General features: G+C 40.3%; 1 protein-coding gene across 3 annotated transcripts in view; it reads right to left on the reverse strand.

Moving 5' to 3' along the window:
• The window catches only part of LOC126915130 (zwei Ig domain protein zig-8-like), a 100,005-nt gene that overhangs the window by 18,586 nt on the left and 57,143 nt on the right, over positions 1-24,276 (reverse strand). For all 3 annotated transcript variants that reach the window (XM_050719564.1, XM_050719563.1, XM_050719562.1), the window contains 2 exons: positions 7,271-7,440; positions 2,466-2,676 (listed from right to left, as the gene is read on the reverse strand). In XM_050719564.1, coding sequence (XP_050575521.1) covers positions 2,466-2,676; positions 7,271-7,440 — 381 coding nt within the window. The remainder of the gene's footprint in view (positions 1-2,465; positions 2,677-7,270; positions 7,441-24,276) is intronic.

Here is a 24,276-nt window from a genome sequence, read left to right on the forward strand (position 1 = left end):
TCGCGACTGATTATAGTTATTTTTTCGTTCGACTTTGTTTCTGTACTTTACGATTCCATTCGCGGAATAAGTATCTTCTACGATTAAAAATTCGAGAGGGAGAGAGAGAGCTTTTCTTAACGTTATGAGGAAACGAGGAAAGTTTACAATTTCTATCGATCTTATTTTCGCGATTCGATTTCATAGGATTTCCTATAAGTTGGAAGAATCGGAACTGTAACGCTATAACCGCGACAGATCGGCAGATACTTAAATTCCATCGTATCCAGCCGGATCGATCACGATCTACATACGTATACGTATATGTACGCGATTCTTTTCGTTTCTAGTAGGCTACGTTTTGTTCCTGGATCATCGGTATATCCGGTTCGATCTCCAGGGTTGGCGATCGATCAATGTCACTGGCTATTATCGGACCCGGACTAGTTGCTACCGCTAAAATCCTGCAGACCGAACAGAAGAAAAAAGAAATCGAGCGATTGTTTCTAGCGTTACACAGATCCGTATATCTTGGGACTCTCTTACCGTAGGAGTTAGGACCGCTCTTACGAGTTCCACGACTTCCACCCGACGAGGACAAGAAAATAGCAGGAAGACTCTTTCGGACATCGAGTATCGAACGGATTTTGCAAAGGCGAGTCACGCAGCGAGACAATTATCGTCGAGGCTAATGAACCTATTGCTCGTGAAAAGAAACGAAAGAGGAAAAATCGGCAGAATCCTCTCTTGATATCCTTTCCTTCCTATTCTATCCACTTTATCCATTCTATCGGATCAACCATTACCTCCACTTTTTCTTCTTTTAGTTTTCGCTACTTTCCTTCCGACCTTTAACTCTTGTGCCTTTCGTTTATCACGAAGAAGCTTAAGAACCTACGATATTTTCGGATGTCGTTCGAATTAGCTACGTTCAGGTACTTCTTCTTAAAGACGAAAACACAGAACACGTAACGAACGTTACCGTGCTAATTTACAATTCCCAAACGCGCTTACAGAACTTGCATTCCTTCGCAAAACTTTCGTCTCTAGCGGTACATACATTCCTTGCAGAAACTATCATTTGATAGTTACTTGGGTTGTATAGAAAGTAACCAAGATGAGATTTCCGATTTGTAGCTGGAAATAAATTATCGTGTGAAGTAATTAAGCGATAATTGATTCCGCGGCCTCTCAGAACGGGAGATGTTTAGGATCGATTATGAAAGTACATCGCGCTTGTAATCGTAACAAATGTAAATAAATGCATCCAGACTGCAAAGTATTCTACCAGAGTGACATTTATCAGGGGTTTTTGAGGTCGTTGAAGCCGAAAATCAGGGTCGCTTGTTACAATTTGATACTCGTGACCTACTGTATGCTTTGTTCCGTATATACATTTGACGTATGTGAATCGCGAGTAATGGATCAGGTTCGATCGTGCCGATCAGATACTGCGCCATTGCTTTCTTTACAGAGCTTATCGCTCTGTATGATCGTAGTCTTACGCGGGTTTCTACAATTAAGATTTTCTCCGGCCAAATGTTCGTACGGCGGAATTTTCAAAACCGTTCGTTTCTGTGAAAAACGACCCTCGTTTCCAGCTTCAGCGAGCCAAAACACCCTTGACAAGACGCATTCGGATAACAAATTTTGCAGCCCGAACATACACTTTGTCCAGAAGCTTTTCGTATTTTCATATTTCACGCGTTCGAGCGACTATAAGAATATCGGGGTGATCTTTCGTTCCATCAAACACGATATCTGCCATAAAGATTAATCTAGCTTGTAAGAAAGAAACTTCTTCGGTTCGATGACAATGATTGCGAGCAAATAATTATAACTATGTCACGATCCAGCAGCGAACATTTCCTCCAAATTAATAGATGGTTTCGTCAGACGGCATCAGAGTGTACGTTCGACGGTGTTTCCGCATTGTCATTAGGGTGTTTATACCTGCGGAAGATTCCATATCCTCTATTCCTCTCTTCTCGTCGCGTTGCTTGAACGTCGCTCGATACACGCTCTTACTGGCTCGTATAATTACGTTGCTAGAATAATAACGCGTTTCCTTTCATGTAACCGTCGTCGCGTGTACGATTAAGCCGCCGATACGTACGTGATTGTCGCGATATCTGTTTGGTTACAAAGTCTGGGACGATAAGTGTGCCCTTAAGTTACGATATTCGCGTGGTAATTTCGCCCGCAACACCTCGCGTCGTCCGTTAAAACGAGAAAACCGAGGTCACCTCTATCCGAGTTTTCGTCCTCGAGATTTGCTTACGACGTGATGCGAGTCAAACTTTTGTACGTAGCCGCGCGCGTCTGCGCTGGGTAAGCAATTCTATGCATTAGTGTCACGTAGAAAACGTTTGCGAGAAAAGTTATTCGATTTAAGCGGACCAGCATGGAAGAAGTTGGTTCGAGTAATTCGCCATGGTAATTTAATTAGAGTAACAGAGTTCTATCCGGGTTAAAGGATATCTTACCGACCACGTTGAGATGAACAGAGTATCCGATGGGAGGAGTTGTGGATATTTGGCACTCGTAAATACCAGAATCCTTCTTCTGAGGATATCGTATCCTTAATGTCCATTCCTCCGTGTGCGGCGTGTGCATCGCCTCGAAACGTTGATCGCTCGTGTAAGTGTACCGACCGATCGTCAGCAGGTGAATATCTCGATGCCTTACCCACGAAACCTAAAATCAACGAAACGAATATTTCCTAAATGATTTCCCTGACAAATAACACGTACATATTCCTCTTATCACGGTATCCAAACTGACCGTAGGAAACAGATCTAATTAACGCGATTGTTCTTAGCAAAGTTACATCGCCGGTGAATAAAAGTAAACTTCATTGCATACTCGACTAAAAGCATACCGCTATTTCATCGCTAATCTCGATTATATTATCGTGTACGGATATCGATATTATTCTGTTCATTTTTGGGGCAGGTAGGTTACGGGACCGAGTATAAACGTAGAAAAAAAAAGGAAGAAAACAGGTGCACTCTTAGCCACTGTGTTTTCATTTGGAACGGTTGGCTGAGCTAATCTAACCCGCGCCAAACTGTGCACGCGACAAAAGTCGAACGAACCACATTCCGGAGATTAATGGGCCTCCTAAAATTCAAAAATGATTACACGCGAAACGATCCGCTTACGTGCTTTTTCCAGGCCGCAATATCGTAAACATTGCCACACGAGTATCGACAAAACCATACGGCAAAACCTACTTACGTACGTGTATATTCGCCATTTTCCCTAACAAAAGATATATTCTACGTATATTCATTTTTCCTAGACATGCTTCGCTACATCGCGCGAGTTAATTTCCTTTCCATTTTTCCTTTTCTTTACTTACCGCTTAACGCTCTCCGATGATACGTTAAAGATTCAGTAACAATTTCGTAAAAATTGAAAGAAAAAGTTGTAAAGGCAGCGATTCCTTGGATTTTTATGATTCGACGGTTCGAAGAAGAAAATTAACTCGATATCGCGTAAGAAAGTTTTCTGCGACGCGCACCTTGCTCGAATTTCTTTGGAAGAAGCCGTTTTTCAAGGCTTTACGAGCGAGACAGTGCCAGCGTTAAAAAGTCGTATCCAAAGATAATGCGGCATGCGAAGCACGTTGCATTATATTTCGCTCGACATCTTTCGACATCGGCTTATTACCGGTTGCGCACTCTTTTTTATAACATTGGATCGTACAACTTCTACTTCTCCCCTTTTCCTTCCTCTAGCACCTGCTCGCGCTGTTACACCATTACTTTTCAACCCAAAGCCGTTAAGCTTACACGTCATTTCTTCTTTATAGATACAATCCATCGTTTACTTTACGGAATCGTTTTATTTTCTATCAGCGGCAGGCTACGTCGTTAATCTCGCGCGATTCGTTGGTTCGCGTCACTTACGAATCAATCCTTTTACTACTACCGTACGAGTGAAACTGTTCTCTCTGTGTTTGTTTAATTCACGAGCAAAGTACGTTTACCTTAAATGGATTATCTCGCGGACGAGTTAAGCAACTTTCGTCATTTTTCCGACGTTTTCGAGTTAACATCTCCGTCCAAATCGCACAACGTCGTTGCCCACGCTCCTCGTTGATCCTTTATTCTTCGCTCGCAACTAACGTATCGCGCGGTCACGTTCAATTTTCAGAACGTTTTCGCGTAACAGGGACACGATGCTTTCGGCTGCATAAACCTCATTCCCAGAATCACCGTGTCACAGCCGAGTCACGAACTAGTAGGATATATTTTTAGCTTTAAAGTTTTTACAATTACTTCTATCCTTCCGGAATTCGTTACAGGCTTATATACTTTCGCCGGTTTATTACAACGGAATAAAGGAGAACTACTGTATTTGCATTACCTCGAAAGTTGCGTCGTAAATGTTATCTTTCCTAATGAAAATTTAACGGCATACCGTATAGTTGTACCGATATTTTGCTTGCTAGAAACATTCCATCATAACCATTATTCTATTTTTTACGGAACTGTATATTATCGAGAGTAAGGAGCGGAGAAGCAAGATGATTTTTTAAATACGTCGTGGGAGACTTTACTTCCTACCTGAATCGTCGAATACAATGTAGTAGACAGTGGTATAAAAGCTTGTTGCTGCGCAAAATTTGTCACGACAATATCCACAATTAGCTACGATAGCAGGCATACGGAAAATTGAAAAAATATTCGAAGATGATTTTTATTCGGACGTGGGATAAGCAAATCGATAAAGTTTCAACGAGGAGTGTGCAAGATGACGTAAGGCAAGATCGGAACGAAATCTAGTCAATAACATTAGTACTCGAGTTATTTCCCTTTCGAAGGATGAATCGTTCTTGGCGACTGCTTCGTAGTTTTAATAGATTACGCTTGGTCATTTTATCTGCGGCCGAGCAATCGTCACAAATCTCTGTACGCGATCCGCACGCCACTTTGCATCCGACCATATTTCCTATCTCCCTGTAATATTCGATGTACAAACGATTACCGATAGCGCCCGTTTAACGCTTTATGATTTACAAGTGGAAGCTGACGATGTACGTATTTCGTTCTTCCTTCCTACCGACGCAATTTCAATTCCAGTTGATTCTTTTATTTTATGGCGATTACGAAATCTCGATTACGAACTCAAGCAGGACACTAGAGACCTTATGGAAATATATATAATTACGAAATTAAGAACAAAAATGTATTCGAGTTATTAAACGTTATAACGTTCGACGAAAGAGATAGAATTCGCATAGGTTTTGGAATAGAAAATCATCTGGCTGCCAACGTAAGTGTAGCAGCGCAAAAGACACGCCAAGCTCGTGCATATTTCATCATTTACTACGAATACCGCTATACAGCTTAAGGCTTTACCATTACGCAAATACATGAATTTCCTAGTAACCGTCTGAAACCGACTTTATGAAACTGAAATTACGTTTAGATTTCGCGTAATATTTCTAAATCTGTTACGCCCATATCGATAAAAAGATAAGTATCTTTATTCCGTACAACGTTACAAGAAATATTTCTCCGTGTTTTTCAAACTTCCTGCTCTTTAATTTTAATTTTGAAATATTATATTCAACATACGTGTAATTAGTAATTAACGTGCATTAGCGGAATTGAGAGATACGTTATGTGGTACGGTAATATAGTGTGCGCAGTTCGAAAATTCGTTTATATAGACCCATTTATAAATTAATACGTGTTATGCGATTAAATAAAAAAGTAACTATGTACATATGTAATACATAATTTATATCGGTAAACAAACGATATGGAAATAAATAGATACAAACTGCTTCGTTTGTACTTTAGACTTTAGACGCGGCATTTACGATGTGAATAAAATCAACTATGTATTCGCTCTTTCTAACGTATACATCGTATACATCGACGTGTGTTTGCTCTCAAACAAATATCGCGAGTCGAACCTACGACGTTCTTCGCTTCGGATTAACTCCGGAGTTTTCAGCAGAAGTGTTTGCACCTGCTTTGGAAACGTCGCATGTGCGAACCTTCGTGTATTCAGCAAAAGAGACCAATTTTTAAGGTAAATACAGTTTTTGAAGCAGGGGACGGAAAGCGAAGCGGTGCCAAGTAAACTTTTCTCCTCGGAATATCGTCTCTTAATCAATCAGTTTCCTCGTGCAACTTTGCCGGGTTGAAAAATCTCGACTTTACTCGTGTCGTGGTTACATCGCACGCGTGGACGTAACTGTACGATATCATCGAAACGTACTAGTCAGTACGCACGTACGTAGTTTTGTTGCGCGTATACGCTATACACACGCGTTTTGCATACGGATGAAATTGCAGACGAAAAACGTAACACGCTGTATTTGTTCGATTTGAACGATCTATAAACGCGTTTCTTCTTTTTCCGGTTAATAAACTTGATCTACCGATAAATGCGTAAGACGCATCGTACGCGCATTAAACATCGGTCGATCATTTCACCGCAATTTGCAAGTAATCGACAGCGAAGAATTTTCTAAGATTATCCGTCTAATTCGGGTCGTAATAGCGCAAATTGAAATTCGGTCCGATGAAACGTAACTGGTATAACGAGCCGCTTTTCGATGTGCCAAATTCATCTCTATCGATCTCTGACGACAAACGGAATTGCGCAAACAATCGTTTAGAAACGTTTCACGATCCCTTCGCGACACCGTAATTCGCGGATTAATTCGACGCTACGAAGCGTTCCATTCGTCCACTATCAGCGAAATGTTGACGTTTTAGCCGATTTCATGCCACTCTTGGGACCGTACGCGTGCCACGCAAACAAATCGGTTGACCCAGCACGCGTGATGTTTGACGTCTCGTTTATCGACTGGCTGGTTATACATGCCGATTTCGTGAACCGGCTCTTGCGTTTGAAACGTTGCGTTACCCCCGCTGTCAGGATCACACGCGTGTACGCCTTTGACGCTAATTCCGACTTTTCGATAATCACGACGATATCTACGACGTTGCTTCGACAACTCGAGACATTTATACGTCGGTAGATCGATCGTACGAGTACAAAGATGGAAAACAAGCGTCAGGTTTATTTCTGAAAGGTAAAAGTAGAGCAAAGACGGAAGATTTATAAGCTCTCGAAATACGATAAGAAAAGCGTGCATTCTCTGGGAAATCGATTTCGACGAGATTGTCTTTGACCATCGACTACGTGCTCGTAACTATCGCCACGATCTTTTTTGTTGTTTATTTGCCTATTCTGTTACCGAGCAAACGCAACGTTAAATTTAATAATTTCAAAGTAACGAGTCAATAACCAAAGTACTTACGGTTCTGTTTCCGAGGTTTTTCACTCTACAAACGAGTTGGATGGTTTTCCCAACCAGGCCCGTCATGTTCGACGGAACCGACGTATCAAAGTAAGGATTCGAATCTTGTCGCGTCAGCCATTCTTGAAAAGTACCGGTTTCGATTAAGCGAGTACTGTGCACAGCTTCTTCTGAAAGCAAAAACGTAAAAAGAATTGTAAAAAAGATTGCGATTTTCAGAAGCGAATCCTTGGAACCGTATTTTATAGACGATAGCGAGCTAACGACACGATCGAAGGTTTCGATATATCGCCTCGTAGCCAGATTTTTCGCAAGTATCGATTCGAGAACACGTATCAAATACGTTCGACTCTCTTATACCACGGTACTCTGAAAACACGGTTTCGATATAACACGGTGCAAAAATTACGACGCGATTCCATATAGTACGACTTAATAAATTTGGACCATCCTCGTATAGCACGAACGTTTCCATCGCACGGTTTTGATTTCGCTTAACAAGGTTTCGATACAACGGCGAACGAATTAACCGTGTTATAGAAGGGCCGAATGTATCGCGAAACAGATCTTGCGAATAACTCTCGTCGATGCTTCGTCCTTTTTCATGTTTCCTCCCATGTACGTATTTTGTGTCGGGTATAGCGTTTCTACTTTTATCGCGTGCATGGATTTTCTTTTTGATCCCTTTTTTGTTCTTTTCTTTTTGACCGTTTTACTTTGTTGTGCCCTGTAATTACGCAAGGTAACCGGCGGCGCGCAACCCTTCGTACTCGTGAAAAATAATTTTCTCGCTCGGCCGCTAGTCGCATTTATTAAAATTAGATCGCGTCAAAGGGAAGTAGCGAGCGATAATATACTTGCAACCATGTGTACATGCACCAGCAACTATACTTTAATAACATTGTCAGCAATTCTACGGCGTTGAAAAATATTCGCAGGCATGGAATCGATAAAGTCGCTCTAAAAAATTGAAGCCCAGATTCCGTGGCGTTATCACCGAGTTTTAAAGTCAAAAATATCCGAGTACCACAAAGGCAAAGCCTTTCAGCGTTGCGTGAAAAATTTGAGAACGCAGTGTGGTACATGTCGATGTTTTTTAGGCAACTTTTACCAGTAACCAAAATACGTATCAGTCAAATGGCAACAAATTTTTGGGAAAACTTTAAGTAATGGTGAAAAATTGGAAACGAGGACACGCACGCCGAATCTATCGACTTCCTACTTGCGTAATCTTTGAATAATCTTTGAATAATAGTGGCAACTTTGTCGACGAGTCGAAACGCCAAGCATCCTAATATCGTTGTATGAGAACGTTTTGTCAAGAATATCGAACGTATTTTCCGTCTTTTACGATTAACGTCCTTACGTCGAGCGAAGCGCTTCGATCGTCGCAAGAACAACGGATAAAGTCGTCGAACGGGAAAAAGTTTATTACAAGTGCAACGGCGTATTCGTTTGCAGGATTCGGAAACTGCGCAATTTATACGCGTAATTCGGACGAAGCAACGAGCCCTACCAATCGCCCCGGAACGCATGAATAACCGAATGGTCCTCGCGGAGCCGAGTGGCACGAAAGTACACCGTGGGACGGCTGGCGCATAACTATCCTGCTGTTCCTGGTGTTCCTGCACTGCGGCAAATACGATCCCGTTCGCACGAGTGCAGGTAACTGCGTGTACGGACGCGTACATCTGCCATAAAATCGGATGAACGCATTTTACCGGAAATGGTCGTCTCGAAAGATTCGTTGGACCTTCGTGCATGTTATATCCTCCTATACATTTATGCGTATATATGCGTAATATACGCACGTATATGTGCAACTAGCGCGGCAGTTCCTTTGAAAATAAGTCGTTACTTGGCATTTTATATCTACCTACATCTTAAATATTTTGGTCTTACGGAAACACGAAATACGTACGTACGTAGAATTTTATCTTGCATCGAGCTGAAATCGGCTTAATACGATTGGAAATATCGATCAGCGTTTTAATTACATATCGTCTTTCTTGCCGAATCGAAATGCTTGTAATTAAAATTTCAATTCGTTGTTAACGATAATTTATATAATGACATTTGTATAATAACGTTGTTTCCATGAAAAAGAGAAGAAGGAAAAGTTGCACGTAACGATTCCTTTTTTAAAGTCACATATCGAATGCGATTCAGCCGTTGACGAAACCACCAAGCGACTTTTCACGAGCAATTTCATTCCTTGGTACAAAAAATGACGAGGAAAATCTTATTAGAGCACCTTATCTTCCTATATCGCGGTTTCGATGTTTCGATATTTTTCTATTCGTTCGGTTTTCGTACGAGATCGATCAGCCGGAATTCACGCGAAACATTTCCTCGCTTCGTACTCGCGACAGCTACGTTGATTAACCGTTTTGAAATGCCTACGAAGTATCCCTCTCGTTCTTGATCGCCGTGTCACGGCGTACGGTCAGATTTAAGAGGGAAAATACTGCTCAGCCAGACGAATTGATCAATCACCAAACGACAAAAATTACGACCGACCGTAGAAACGTGTTGCAGAATGCTCGCATGCGCCACCCCTTTAATCCGAATATTTTTCCGTTCGATCCTCGCTAACTCACGCTATAATAATATCTACGTTATCCCATTGCGTTAACTCTTGCAGAAAGTAACGATTTACGTGTTTTAATTATTCGAACGATTACGTTTATTCGATGAAAACGGGACGCCGAAGATCTTATAGATTAACGCATCAATTTACCGTGACACGTTTCATCGAGACTATGGTAGTTTTGCAAATACGCCACAGTTTCGCCACAGGCAGCTCCTTATTTCATAAAGATAGCAAAAGTTGAAAGTGTTAACGGTAATACTTTAATCGCCGCAAGGACACGCCGCTTGTTTAATATAGTATGCGCGTCGTGTCGCCATTAAAGCGTTAATTAACTCGATTGTCTCCATGAAGGGGATATCAACCCTTCTATTTCTTTTCGTGGTATTAATCTCGTATAATCCGTGCGCTTCAAAACCAGATATCGAGCTTTGACTTACATTTACATTAATTTATTTTCCGTTTCATTGCCATTTACATTTATACGATTATAGCGATACGGTCATAGAAACGATTCCTATATTCGTTTCAATTGCGTTGTTTTTTCTTCGGCAATTAATCGACAACCTTGAATAAGAATTTTAGTATTTGAACTTGAATAAGGAAGAATCTCCAAGCTACTAGCAAAAGTCTTTATTTATTCTTTATTTGTATAATGTCCGCAAACGAGAAAAATGTAAAAACGTGCGATATCTGGAAAGATTTTCAACGGTTTGTATTAATTTACGCGACAGCGAGGCTCGAATATATTCGGATAAATAGTTTGTTGAAGATATTTGAAATACGCGTGATCCGGATATTAAAGTACGCGAATAATTCTCAAAGAAAAGGATGATAGATAGGGCGCTTTGGTAGATTTAATTGACAGCAAAAAGATATTACAGTAGGCACATTTGTTTTGTCAAGTATTCGCCTTTAATACGAAATCAAGCGAAAAAGTAAATTACCAGGCCACAACATTTAGGATGGGAATATTTATCTTGGAAATTGCATCGAGATGTCGGCACCCTCGTACAACCTCACGAAATACATTTATCAGGTTAAAAGGGTTAGGGGACGCGGGAAAAAGGCAAAGGGCGTCGTGACGGATATAATATACGATCCCTTAAAGATATTTACCGTAATAAACTCGCCTAGGCCGCTACCTAGATCGAACAAACACTCGAAAATTAACCCCTTCTATTTATTTGCCGGCCAGATCCACGCTTTTACGATTACTTGGTAAATTATTTGCGCCATTCCCAGCTCGTACGAGTCACCGGAAAAGCCATCTCGGCCGCGTTCTTTCATTCCAGAAGAAACTACCCTTTAGGAGAACTAAAGGGATTTCTTGCTTCTCGATGATTCGTTGGAACGGAATAGAATACGACCGAAGAACTTCTCCGGAAATAAGCATCGAAGGTAATTCGTTTGGAAAATAATTGTCTTCTTTTTTTTCTTTTGTAACGACAATAACCACGACAAACGCGTCGTTAGTTCGTTCATGCGATCGAACCGTTCGCCTTGACGAACTTCCGCGTTTAATCATTTCGTCTGTACACCGCAGAAATTTCCGCACAATATCCATGGAATGTCAATTATCGGAATATCTATTAACCAAACTCTCGATTATTCGAATCGTCCGTCAATAGGCTGAATGATCAACTACCGACTATCGCTACCTATCGCTTCGAACCAATCGATCATCACGTTCTTCCTTTATTTTTTCAATGAGTTTCTCGATTGGACAGCCCGTTTCATACTTGGTGATCGCATGGAAAATATACATGTATACTGTATATATCGTCTTTATTACTACAGGCGATGATGATAAATGGAGGTAAGTCCCTATTGGTGCGCATAAGTTTAAATGCAGAACGTTTACGTAGAACGCAAGCACGTATACGACGAACGAGTCGCATACTTTACAAGATTCCTCGATTGGAATTTCTGAAGCTACAGATCCTAGTACCAAAATAATCTAGACACAGGCTGCGAATTAACGAATGAGGATAAGCAGCGCGATGGGAGAACCTAAAAGATCCAGTGAGGTCATGGAGATGCAACGACTAAAACAGTTGCAGGCAACGAGTAACGCAATTAGTAATCTTAAAAAGGAATAATAAATCCGTCAGAATCCTCGTTGACTCGAAACATCCAGCAGACTTAGCAAGGACATGATTTTTACGAGCTTAACCAGGGTGCAGTATTAAACGTATATTCCCCGAAGAACGTATAAAATAGCTCTTTCTATGGGTGTCAAACCATTTATGTCGCACCAACGCTTCGAGTTACAAAGATCACGTTGCAACAAAATACAATTACGAAGGCACAGTATCTGTTTGAAAATGTTTAAGTCACCGACAAATGGTAGAAATAGGTTGATAAATAGGATAAAGAGAAAAGAATCTAGATACGATGTTTAAGGAACACGAGGAGTTACATCAATTGGGGCCAAGTACGAGCCAACAACGAGCACAATCTGTCTAACAGGTCAAACTGGTCAAATAGGTAGCTCGAGAGCCAAGACAAGCAATCGGACGCAAATACCCATCGACGATAGTTTCGATATCAGAATATCGTGGGCAACAGTATCAATTGCCATATAATGCCATATAATTCCTTGAGATACAAACACGATCGATTTAATCTATATCGCTTGCGTTTGCTAGTCGTAAAAGCTAGACGTAAATAATTTCGAAAAAAAATATTTCCCTCGCAATTATTCGCGTATTCAGGTAGAAAAAGGAAATCTTCAAGATCTTTTAAACTTTAAAAAAGAATCTGAAAACGTTGTTATTAGTGGGATATCTCGTTTAATAATTTTAATCGCAAGTAATTCCGCGAAAATGAAATGACTGGTAGAATTTTGGAGATTTGTTAAGATGGGGCAGTGTGTTCGAGCACAGTACCTAGGTTGTTACTAGAGTGATAGTATCCGCGTAGAGGTTGCAAGACCGCAGAAGCTGGTCTTTCAGACTCGCAAGGTTTCCTTGTGGAACCCGCAAAATTTATAAGCTACTACACCGTTGCCCTACATTTTTTAAATTACAAAATTTATTTGCGAGGAATATCGAAAACTTTTGGCGTCATGACTTTTTTCGCATAATAGTTTACCGCGATAATACCTTAAAATGTAAATTCGCTGTTGTCAGAGTGGAAGCAGCGGCTGATAATTTCGATCGTTATCGTTACATCGGTAAAAACGTTTCGTTCAAATTGTTTAAAACGGTGTTTTATCTTGTCGCAATTTCCTTCGACACGGTACAAAATAAGCACGTCCCAACGAACGGAACAAAAACCAAAAACGCGTTAATCACGTGGACGTTATAATTTGATCGAAGAACGATTTCAATCTTCGTAAGATACGTAGCAAATTTCGGCAGGAGAAATCTGTGTTACATAACAATCTAACGTATCGATGACCTCCAGGGAAACAAGGAACAAGGGGAGCGTGATGAATTATTAGCAGGATGGCGGTGCGAAAATCTCTCGTCGTAATAAAAGCGATATAGTCCATGAAGGGGAAGAACTCACTTCCGTGCCAGTCAATTCCGTAAAGAACAACAAAGAGATAAAAGAAGCGAGTACAAAGCGTAACGTTTAGCTGGCTAATGTTTAGACTTTACAAGATAGAGATCGTTTAAACGTCGTATACTACACGATTAAGAATACGTCGATACTCCCCAACGACGGCACACGAAGTACGTGATCGCCTGTTCGGAAATCGAGATTCCGTTTGGAAACCGATGAGTCTTTTTTTCTAGGAAACATGTTCGGAAACCGATTTATGCGAGACGAGAGTCGTTCGATAACTTAGCTTCTACAGCAGTACGGATTGATAATTTCTTTGACATGCCACGTTTCTTATACGTCAGGAACATGTCAAAAGCAAGGTATTACATATTCGGGTTTCGTAGTAGGGTCATCAACCACGGAGTCCTGAAATCTCGGTACTCCGGTTATATTTTACGACGACTGACCCTTTCGAAACGACTGACCTAGAAACGAATGATCCCGCCTTCTTATCGTATATCCACGACTGGTACGACCCACAATGTACGATCGTATAAGAAGCCTCGTCGAACGACGAAACTTGGCGCAAAAATAACCTGACTGATGTGACTTTTTACGTGCAACAACTCCGGCATTTGAAGCAAGAAGACCACCAATGACGCGGTTAAAACGCATAAGACTCTGAACCTGATGCTTTAATCGATTAGTAGATTCGATAAATTTTGTCGATACTCGGCATTCGCTTCTTTTTGCGTGGTATCATCGAGCTATTGGCGAATATAACGCGTCTTAGAGTCAACGCCACGCCATTTTTATCTTACGCAGAGGGCAAGTAACGACGACATTCTGTTTTCATTGGATTACAGTGTTTTGGCAACACAGGCAATCTTCGGGAACATTTCGCGAATGGCAATTTTCGCGAATACATAGAACAGCAGAAACCGGACGTTTCGATGAAACAAATCAACAGACCGAGGAGCGAATATTAGCAGAAAATTGACGGTATTCGAGTTCGAAGAGGATCGCGTAACCGGTCGACGAAATTGGATCGGGATGTCTTCGTTTAGCGGAAGAAGCGCCGGGCATCGCGACTTTTCCGCCGTAAAGCTGCGACGTATATCGCCGTTGTAACCAGGAAATATGGGAAAATACAAGCTAGGAAAATGTCTCGGCTTTTAGCGTGTGAACAATATGGCGTGCTGGTGAAACCGGGAACTGTCGGCCACGTTCAAAAGTTTTATCATTTTTCCTTATTTCGTAAAACTTTTGAACGCTAGCTTGTACCATCGAGTGTCGCGAGCCTGTTCCCCCTCGTTTATTAACATCGCGACGAGATACTTGATACCTTGTATAAGCCGTCGGCGCGGCTTATTGCACTGTTATAAAACTTTAATATATCTCGTCTGACGTATTGATTAAATAATATTTCTAGCAAAGTGACTTCTTGAAAATTTCGCATAGTTTTCATAAATATTTATAGGTCAACGATAGTCGAATAGAACGATACGGGGTATCTTCCATATTTAATCTTTGGTTTTTACTAAAAAAAAGAATCGAAAACACAACCGTTTCGAGCGATGATAACATCAGCATTTGACCGAAGTAGATAATGGATTAAAATCAAATAAAACAGGAAAAAGGATAATGGCTGATAATATATTTGGTAACCGAACAGAGATGCGGAACGTATATTTGTAGATTATTTATCGATCACTTGGCGTTATACAGTCTATTTCCATCAGTCTCCAAAGCGGTCGAACAGTATAAAGTATTCAAAGAATCCGAACCAAACGAAAACTACAGGAAAAAATGTTGATTTACCGTCGTTTCTAGAAATCCAATAGATACTTGATTCTATTAATCCTTGGCGTTTACTGTATCAAGCTATCGCTAATTTCTCCTTTCGAGGATAGATTTTAAATTACGTCGATCAGCAATATGTCACGTTATATATTTATGACGTGACGGATTGTCAAACTTTATCAAAATTTCATTCGTGTTAAAGCGATGTTGAACGATCTCTCCCTAAATTGTTTCATTGCTCGATAATCTTATTTATCTTTTAAGTAGTTTATACATAAATAAACGTTAAAATATATTTTTTCCAGTATCATAAAATAAGAAAGTAGAAACTAGATCGGATAATAATTCTGAAGGCTACCATCCTGCCGTGTTGTAGCCATTTTGCTTTGCGACAGGCTTTTTACAGGACCACTTAGGTAGTTCATCAATTACTCAAAGACGTCCCACAAAAGATACGCTCTACAGCTCGAGTTCCTCGAACTTTTTTCGTGCTATTTGCTTGACATTTTCTTTCGACTCACATATAAGTACATTATAACATTTCAAATGTAGTAGTAAAAGCTGTTCGACGATAAAACAGTCTTAAAATAAATCTACCAAATTCGAGAATTTAAATATTTTCTATCAGTTTTTTCTCTTGTAAAAATGATAAGTTATTATATATATGTAGTATCTTAAGGGGTCTTAGAGGAAATGACAAGTAATGATGTTTTGATTGAATAAATGATATTCGAAGCAACGAAATGATTACAATGCTGTTGTACGTCTTATTCTCATGGGCGGCTTTCGACTTCCCAATTCATACTCTTCGGCTTCTACACTCGCTCGCTCTCGCTTCTCAACTCACACTCTGCACACCTTTTGCATCCGTCCTCTCCGGCATCTCAACCAACTCCCCCGTTAGCGTCTCTTTGCCTTTTCCCGTCCTTCGGAACAGGTGTCGCGAAACGCCCGTGGTCAAGGTCACGCAGGTCCTTTCCACGAAAACTGTCCACTTAAAAGGACCCAACGGTACATTGATGTACCTGACGATGCCGCGGCTCTTGCAACTTTGTTTATGGTTCGGCCGATACCTTAGGCCTTTTGGCCCCGATACTACATATATATATGCATAAATAAAAAAGATCACATATATGTATATTGAACTGTTAAACCATTGGCTCTTTCTTGCGAGAATATTGTTTAGAGAAGAAGAAAGATCAAAAAATAACGGTATTCGTCGCTTCCATATTGAATTTCAAAGTTTCGAGGAATTTCAATGGAGTAGCGACCGTTATAGTCTATAGGGTAAAATCGAACCACAAAAATGTGAGTTCGAAACGTAAAATAATAAAAATGTTTTTGAAACCACGGACGAGATCGTGGAAATTCTATCGTTGCATACACCATGACATACAGACTGCGGTATCTTTCAGGTTCGTATTTCTCAAATCCGTCACAGAACCGCTTACGAACGAAACTTTCGACAAGAAAATTTCCGATCAATCGGTATCGTTACGAGAATACTCCCTTTCCCTTTCCTTCTTGTACAAACTGATGGAAATTCGATCAAAGGCGAAAGCTGAAGAGGACCATCCGCATTAGTTGCTATATGAAAATACTCGTACTAATTGACGCTCTGGTATACTATAAATGTGATTGGATCTCATAAAAGAGACGCGATAGTTTCTTTATTCGCGAATATAGAAGAACAAATAAATTTATTAAATAACTTTCTTCCAAATAAAATGTAGCTATTCTATTAAAACGGCTTAAGCTTCAATTAGTGACAGCTTACTGAAAGTATCGTTAATTTCCACAAAGATCTTTGGCTCGGTGAGAGAAAGCCTGGTCTCCAAAAAGAAAAATGTCGTTGGCAATGGCAAAAGTCGTAAGTGGCATTTCCCTTGCGATGCTTTTTTTGCGGTTGAATTGCCGGGTGGCAAAAAGATTCGAAGATACGAACGCGTTGCATACGTCGATCGTCGGTGTCACACCGCGCCGCGGTTCGCCACGTAGGCGTCTATTTCCGCGGGATTTCAGTCGCTTCTAGGATTTTCGACGTACATCGTCGATTGCGTTCATCCGAACTTTCGTATTCCGAATCGCATTTCCGTCAAATGTCGTTCGATTTTCCTGTTTCTTTTTTTCTTTCGCCGCTCGAAATTTGACAAGCCAATTTGTCCATGGTCGCGCAATTTTTTAACGTATCTCCAAGAACTAGTCGACATGTCTTCTTTCGCGATGTTAACAGAAAAAAAGTTGATGGAACTGAGTTTCGTAAAGGCAGAATAAACGATTTATCGCGCGATACTTAAAGCGCTGACGATGAAATAGTCGATCATCGAAATAAAGACGAGCGTAATTCTTAAAAATTAACGCTGAATCTTAGTCACGGTTTCCGTAGCAAAATTTTTAAAGCCACGATTTTCTCTTTTTATCTGCCTTTCGCAACATCGTTCTTGATGTTTGTATCGGGAAATGAATATCATTGTGTCGCGCTATCACCGATTCGTTACGCCACTCTCTCCGAAACAGGAGCTTCTTTTACCGATGAAAATTGTTTCACGGAGACAGAATCAATGCTCAGTTAAAAAGTCATTCGTACACGCTGACATTTCCAATCCTAACGTTGAAATTGAGAGACAGGCGAACGATTAGAATTTTATTCGAGTAGCTAAAAACGTACTAAAAGAAAAGATACACGCGTCGAACGTAGATACCTTTCCTATTTTCCGAAGTCGGTATAAAAAGTAATGAATATATTTCTGTTCGAGAAATAATTTAACCGAATTCTTCCATTATTCTCCCCTATTTTTATCGCTTTTTCCATTAAGCGTACGTATAAATGTAAAATTTGCGTCAAGTCAATCAGTTGGGTTCGTTTGGCGTATCTTGATATAAAAACAAAAGTTTATATTTCCAAAGCGAGGCAATGATTTATGTATAAGAAGAGAGGTAGAGTAATACCGCGGGTTCCTAAAAACTTGTAAATACTCGCTTCATTGGTAAAGCCAGCCATCTCTGTTCTTTACATCTATTTCCATTTTATTAAATGGAAACAATGGAAGTAACTCGCATACATTCGTGTCCTGGCGAAGTTGCAACTGTCGCAGCTCCGTAGGACATTGCAATAACATCACGAAAAGGACAACTATGATCGCACGTCTACTACTCACTTCTTAACGCAATGACGTTGAATAAAATTGTAATATTTTAACTATATTTCAAGCTAACTTTGCTGGTTTGTGTCGCATTTTCACATCGTTCGTAACTTATAAATTATACCATGCATAATAAACTTTAGGTATAGAAATAAAGTAACAACGCTAATCTAACAGCATTTATTAAACACGTCGCTATTTCGATGCTTATGTTCCTCGTGAATCGTGACGCCGATTGGACCATTGCTTTTTGCCTTGGGACCTTTGCTATAACAGTTGCGCAAAAAGAACAGCTCTCGGACAAATAATTTTAATGCGAAAGGATCAAAACTGTGCGATCCACTTAACGACTTTCTTCCTGACTGGCTTTCTCGCTTTATGGAAACACGCGGAAAAACACACAGCTTCGCCGAGACTCTATACCGAGATCACGGGATCACGCTTACATAGAAAGGAACTTCTTCCCGTTTAAAATCCGTCGACAAAACTACGTCGAGGAAATAATTTTATTCTTTCTGTCCGATGTGATATTTTTACCTCGTCTGGAAATTGTTATCGTCGTGTTTACCGAGAAGCGTAAAACTTTGATCCGCGGTCTGTTTGAAAGTTTGTAAAGAATATTAATAACTTTACGCTTCCATCGAATTCTTCGCTTTAATTATTATCCTATGTTGGAAATCCTATTGCCGCCACTACAACACTAATTTTACATAAAGCAAAATTTTTATATGTAAGAAACGTAAATAAAATTAGTTAAATCTGAATTCTAACTACTACGAACGTCGTAATTTTGCTCTACGCTAAATCGATAACTTTGGGAATGATGGGAACACGGTAAGGGAACTTTACAGCTATCGAAACGCGTGACATAAAAATACGTATAACGCGTGTTACAGATCTAGCCTGTAACTCGTTTGTGGTTCTATCTTTTTGGCTGGTAATAACGGCGAAAGTCGGTTTATTGGCGCTTTGCCATATAGCGCGCGGCAAAAACTCTATGACGGATGAAGTGCACGCTCTCCTTAATACTGCAAAATTCATTTCATCGTTGCGGCTACAGGCAACATCGCGGCCTGGCTCGTTCCCGCCAAGGACCGCCACGGTGTAAAACATTATTCCACATTACTCTTCACGAACCGGAGAATACCGGATGAATTATTTTGTTGGTTTCTTCGTGCCAGCTCGTACTTGCACACGTACGCGTCCCCATTCGTGCTCTCGTCACCCGTTAATGCCTCGATCGCGGTCACGACGACCCACCACCAAAAGTGACACTCTAATAATCAAACTTTGAACGCAATACGATTATCCAGTTTCAGTAGAATGTATCGAATATTTGCACGGGTAGCGGCTTATAACGACTCGTTATGTTATCTCGTATAAACTCGCTATGCAGTTATATCGCGCTTGTTAAAAGCAGATGGTAATAGATAAGGCACTTGTGTCAGTGGGAATACGTTAGAGGAACGAAATTTCGTTCGATCAATAGATACTTTTTAAAGACAGTCAGTCGCTTTGAATCCTGCGATACGAAACATTCATCGAGAGATTGTTTCGACGTTTATTTCGTGCAAGGCAAATTCAATAATTTCGCGCGCAAACCGAAACTCATTTAAAAACGGAGATTAAATTATCGGTCCGTCATTCCGTGGGATATTAGATCGATATCCGATTTAACATACGGATGGTAAAAAAAACGGTCCGATTAACCGGATATCGGTTATTCGGTAAATTTAGAAGATCGCCCCTACTCTTATCTCGTTGAATCTTGCCCTTAACTTTCCGGAAATACGCCAGCGTAAATCAATGAATTTATCAGAAATCAAAGTCAAGGCATTTGAACAAAGATCTGTTGTTACGCGCGATATGCCGAGAAAATTACCGAGCGATTACACCAAGATAGATTCGAGAAATCGTGATTTTTTTTATCGAACGGCATTTCGCTCTGTGATTGTTTCGCATGACCGCGTTTACAGCTAGGGAAATGCGACTTTTCTTACGACGCGATGCGACGCGATCCGAGGCATGGATGCATTATCTAGGGAGGCAGAGCTAATCCAATTGGATAAAAGCGACAGGGGCCGACATCGAATATATCAGAAAAGCTAAAAGACAGAGGGGTTAATACGAAATTGGCGCTGGCCCATCAGCCGCCAAGGGACTACGTTATCCGGAGAATTGGTGCGAGTTATGACGGTAGTCAAACGTTTCTTAACCATCTTCTCAGCTGCCGAACGGAGTTTCCTAAAACCCGAACCCTCTGCAAGCGAAGAGGAATTTCACGGATTTGCCGTAAATAACCACTTAGTTAACCCTCCTTAAATCTAACCGGTTCTACGACGCAAGTTTGCGCAGTGGATCTAAGATCCCCTTTTGAATAATGCGCGTACCGTCGCCATTTCGCGAAGAAACTTTATTAAGCGAGGACTCAAGATTTTAATGAAAAGTTTGCGACTCGCTACTCGCTAGAAATTAAAATTTTTCGCTCGTTATTATTGGCGTTGTTTAATTTTGACCGATTACTAGAAAACAGCGATGTATAAAAGAAAAAAGCTGTTCGTCCGTCGGTTCTCTGTTAAAGTAAACTTTGTTTTTAAGAATAACTTTTGCAATTTCAAAAGTTAATCGCCATTAGCGGCCATGGAACGCGTCCTATAAAGCGTCCTATAAATAGCCACACTTTGATGCGATATTGCTGTTTCGCCGCACCAACGCCGGAAAAAACAGCTCTCCCGTTAGTGAAATATTTCCGGCGAAATGACAAACGAGATTTTACCAAACGAGAACGTAATTCCTGAAATCGACTCGGCTCAAATGTCATACACGGCAGCCGTTTCAAAATGCAATTTACGTGTAACGTTCTACATCGATTTTATCCGCTACATCGAATTTGACTTATTTCGTAAATATGAAAAGCATAACAAATATCAGAGCCAGAAACTGGACCACGAGTGTACGAAATAATTCGTCTAACGGCCGACGCCGTTATGAGTATAACTCATACTGATAATTACATTCGCCGCGTGAAGATAAGCTAACACGAATATTAAGTGTAGAATACACGGGGAGCAACAGTCGCATTAATTTCTCCTAAATCATAATAGGTAGAGCTGAATTGGTATAACTAGACCTGCACTGCCTATTTGTTTCGTTGCATCGCGATCACAACCGTACTACCTTAAATACGCAAAATCGACAATTTTACGCTCCTCGCCCTATCGTTGATACTTTCACTTACATATCCATTTTACATTCAGCGAAATTTGTTTCAAATACGGTAGATTCGATAGAAAAAGGTTCAAGCTATAGCGTTTTTTCACGGTCCGCACGAAACGACTGTACGTTTACGATCGGGACCCGATCTAATATTATTACGCGATATACTCGTATATTTCTTCTTTTTATCTTAGGAACCTACGTGTTTTTTTATTTTCCTTCGCGAACGAGTAGCCTTAAATAACGTAGCAAATTATTTAGCAAAAACATAGGGACGAGAATTCAGCAAGATTAATCTTACATTAACAGAAAATAAAGATCGAGGAACTTTTTACCTACTCTAGAGGGAAATTACGACGGACCGGCTGGCTCGTTTGTTTATGCAGATCAAAAATTAGACCGAGGCGCGCGGATAATTGAAAACGCATTACTTTTGCATTGTATTCCGTGTGTAAGTAATTAAGCTGTCATTTGCAGCAGAGTTGTTCATCGGTCGTTTTTATAGCACGAGCCTGCTTAAGAATGTAACAGTCGGTTTGCTTCCTTAAACATCTAATGAGCCTACTTTCGTAGAAAATAAGCTATACAGCTGCTCGTTAAGAACGTCTTCTGTCCTTCCACGCTCAAACAAATGCAAAACATCGCGTCGCTACAATTCGTCTTTAATGTTTGATTATCGTCCAGACGCTCCTTTTTCCTACGTTGCAAAATCCTAATAGCATAGAATGCTAGGCCTGATACGAGCTTCATTTACAGCCTGAAATCTCACCGATATACGGCCAATTATACAGATACTACTTCAAAAAAAAACACGTACCTATAGCTGTTCTTTCTTGTGTTAATCTCCGTATTTGAGTAGACGGACAAAGTATTAAGATTTAAAATACCGAGGAAAAATAATTTGATCGTGGGAACTATAGAAATACTAAAAATTTATATGATCCTGCGTATTATGCATTGTCGTATCTTAAAATAATTGAACGAATTGGGCTACACTAGGGAGACGAAATGATTAATAGAAGAAACGAAAACCAAAAGAGCCATCGTTAATAAAATGAATATGTATGTAGGTACCTAGATCCAACCCACGATAATTTGCCGAAGATTCCATTTTACATATCGCTTTTTCGACTTATTCAACGCATACTTTTAATTCGAGAAAGATCGAGCAGAGAAATCGCGAACAACTCTATTCCACAAAGTATGCCGTCAAGAATGTCTTCTTTCGTAAGGAGAATATGAGATAAGGGAGTAACATTTTTATATCGTTCTCAACTAGAGAACGTTGAAGTTGCCGGTGCAACTCCACAGAGGTTTCCTTACCACTTCTTTCATCTCCCTGCGAGAAAATTTAATTTTTCCACCGTCAATGTCGCGAACGCTGATCTCGTTATAAATACTACTTCTAATCTCGAAAAAGGCTAGAAATGTATTTCGATTAATTTTCTATATAATATTATTCCTTTCAGGTTGCAGGATGGTATCTTCTACCGTGACGATAATTAAAAGGTAATTCTTTATCGACGTTGCATCGGATCGGTGATACGTGGAGTCTCAGATATTCAGAGTCAAAAAATTAACGGGAAACTTTTGATACGTGCAAAGATTCGGAACCGTACTGTCAAGAATAACGAATGAAACGTCGCGTCGACCATGTTTCTGGAAATTGTGGATGAAATATTTCCGGTGAAACGTTGGCCGATAAAATGGATTTCGAGAGCAGAACTTTAGTTGTTTAGTTTTATCTTTGAACGAAGATGGAGGAAACGAGAGCATGCAGTTTTGAAAGCAAGTACCCGCGTATTGGCTCAATGAATTCGCTTAATGAAAGCATTAGAGCATACCTTTCGAAGCACGTTTTCCAAGGGAACGCGGTTACTGCCGGTTTTGTGCTGCCCGTAACAATGCGCAACCACGCACACGTCCGACAGAGAACTCATCAATGCCGACGCTCTTCATAAACGTAAGAACGGAATTACCGTTCGCGTTAACCACCTTTCCTTCTATCGTCCCACTGAAATCGTTCCTCTTTTCGTTACGACGCGATTCCGATGCCGTTCGCGATATTAAAATTCATACTGGAAATCATTCAACGGAACGCGAATCGTTTCATAAACGTTTCTCCAGGACGTAGCTATATCGTACCAAACGTCTGCACGATTAAACAGAAATATTAAATTTATACGATTTGCATTCGCAGAAATTCCTCTTAATTCTAGTTAATTCTGGTTTTGTCCTGTTTACGTTGTTCGACAACTGTCTTTACTCGTTTGAAATTTAAGGAAATCCGAGGATGTTTGATATTATGAAAAGATCATCAAAAAATTTGACATATGTACGTTATAACGTGTACGTCCGCACAAGGTTGGGATACTGCAAAGAGGATACCTTCTTCAGAGGCAAAGGTATTTCGACAGAGGAATATTTTCTCGTCGGCGAAGAAGACACGGCATACGATATTAACTCGTAGACATTTCATACAGATTTACATATACGAAGGAGATGTGAAACGTTTGTTCCTTTCGTTACAGAGACATTCTTGCGTAGGAATTTGCATCTATTCTCTCATGTTGATCATGGTTCGCTTTTCTTCTAGATATTCCTTTTTCCAAGACGTCCATTCGGTCAGGAAGCAACGCGCATTCCAAGAAGAAATTCTCGAAGGACCGTTAGTCCCATCGACTGGCGTGTAATCGAACGCGAAAAGGAGATTCCAGGAAAAACAGATGGCATAAGCGTCTTTTCATCTGGTTTCAACA

This window comes from Bombus affinis, chromosome 4 (assembly GCF_024516045.1).
Source record: "Bombus affinis isolate iyBomAffi1 chromosome 4, iyBomAffi1.2, whole genome shotgun sequence".
Taxonomy (NCBI): domain Eukaryota; kingdom Metazoa; phylum Arthropoda; class Insecta; order Hymenoptera; family Apidae; genus Bombus; species Bombus affinis.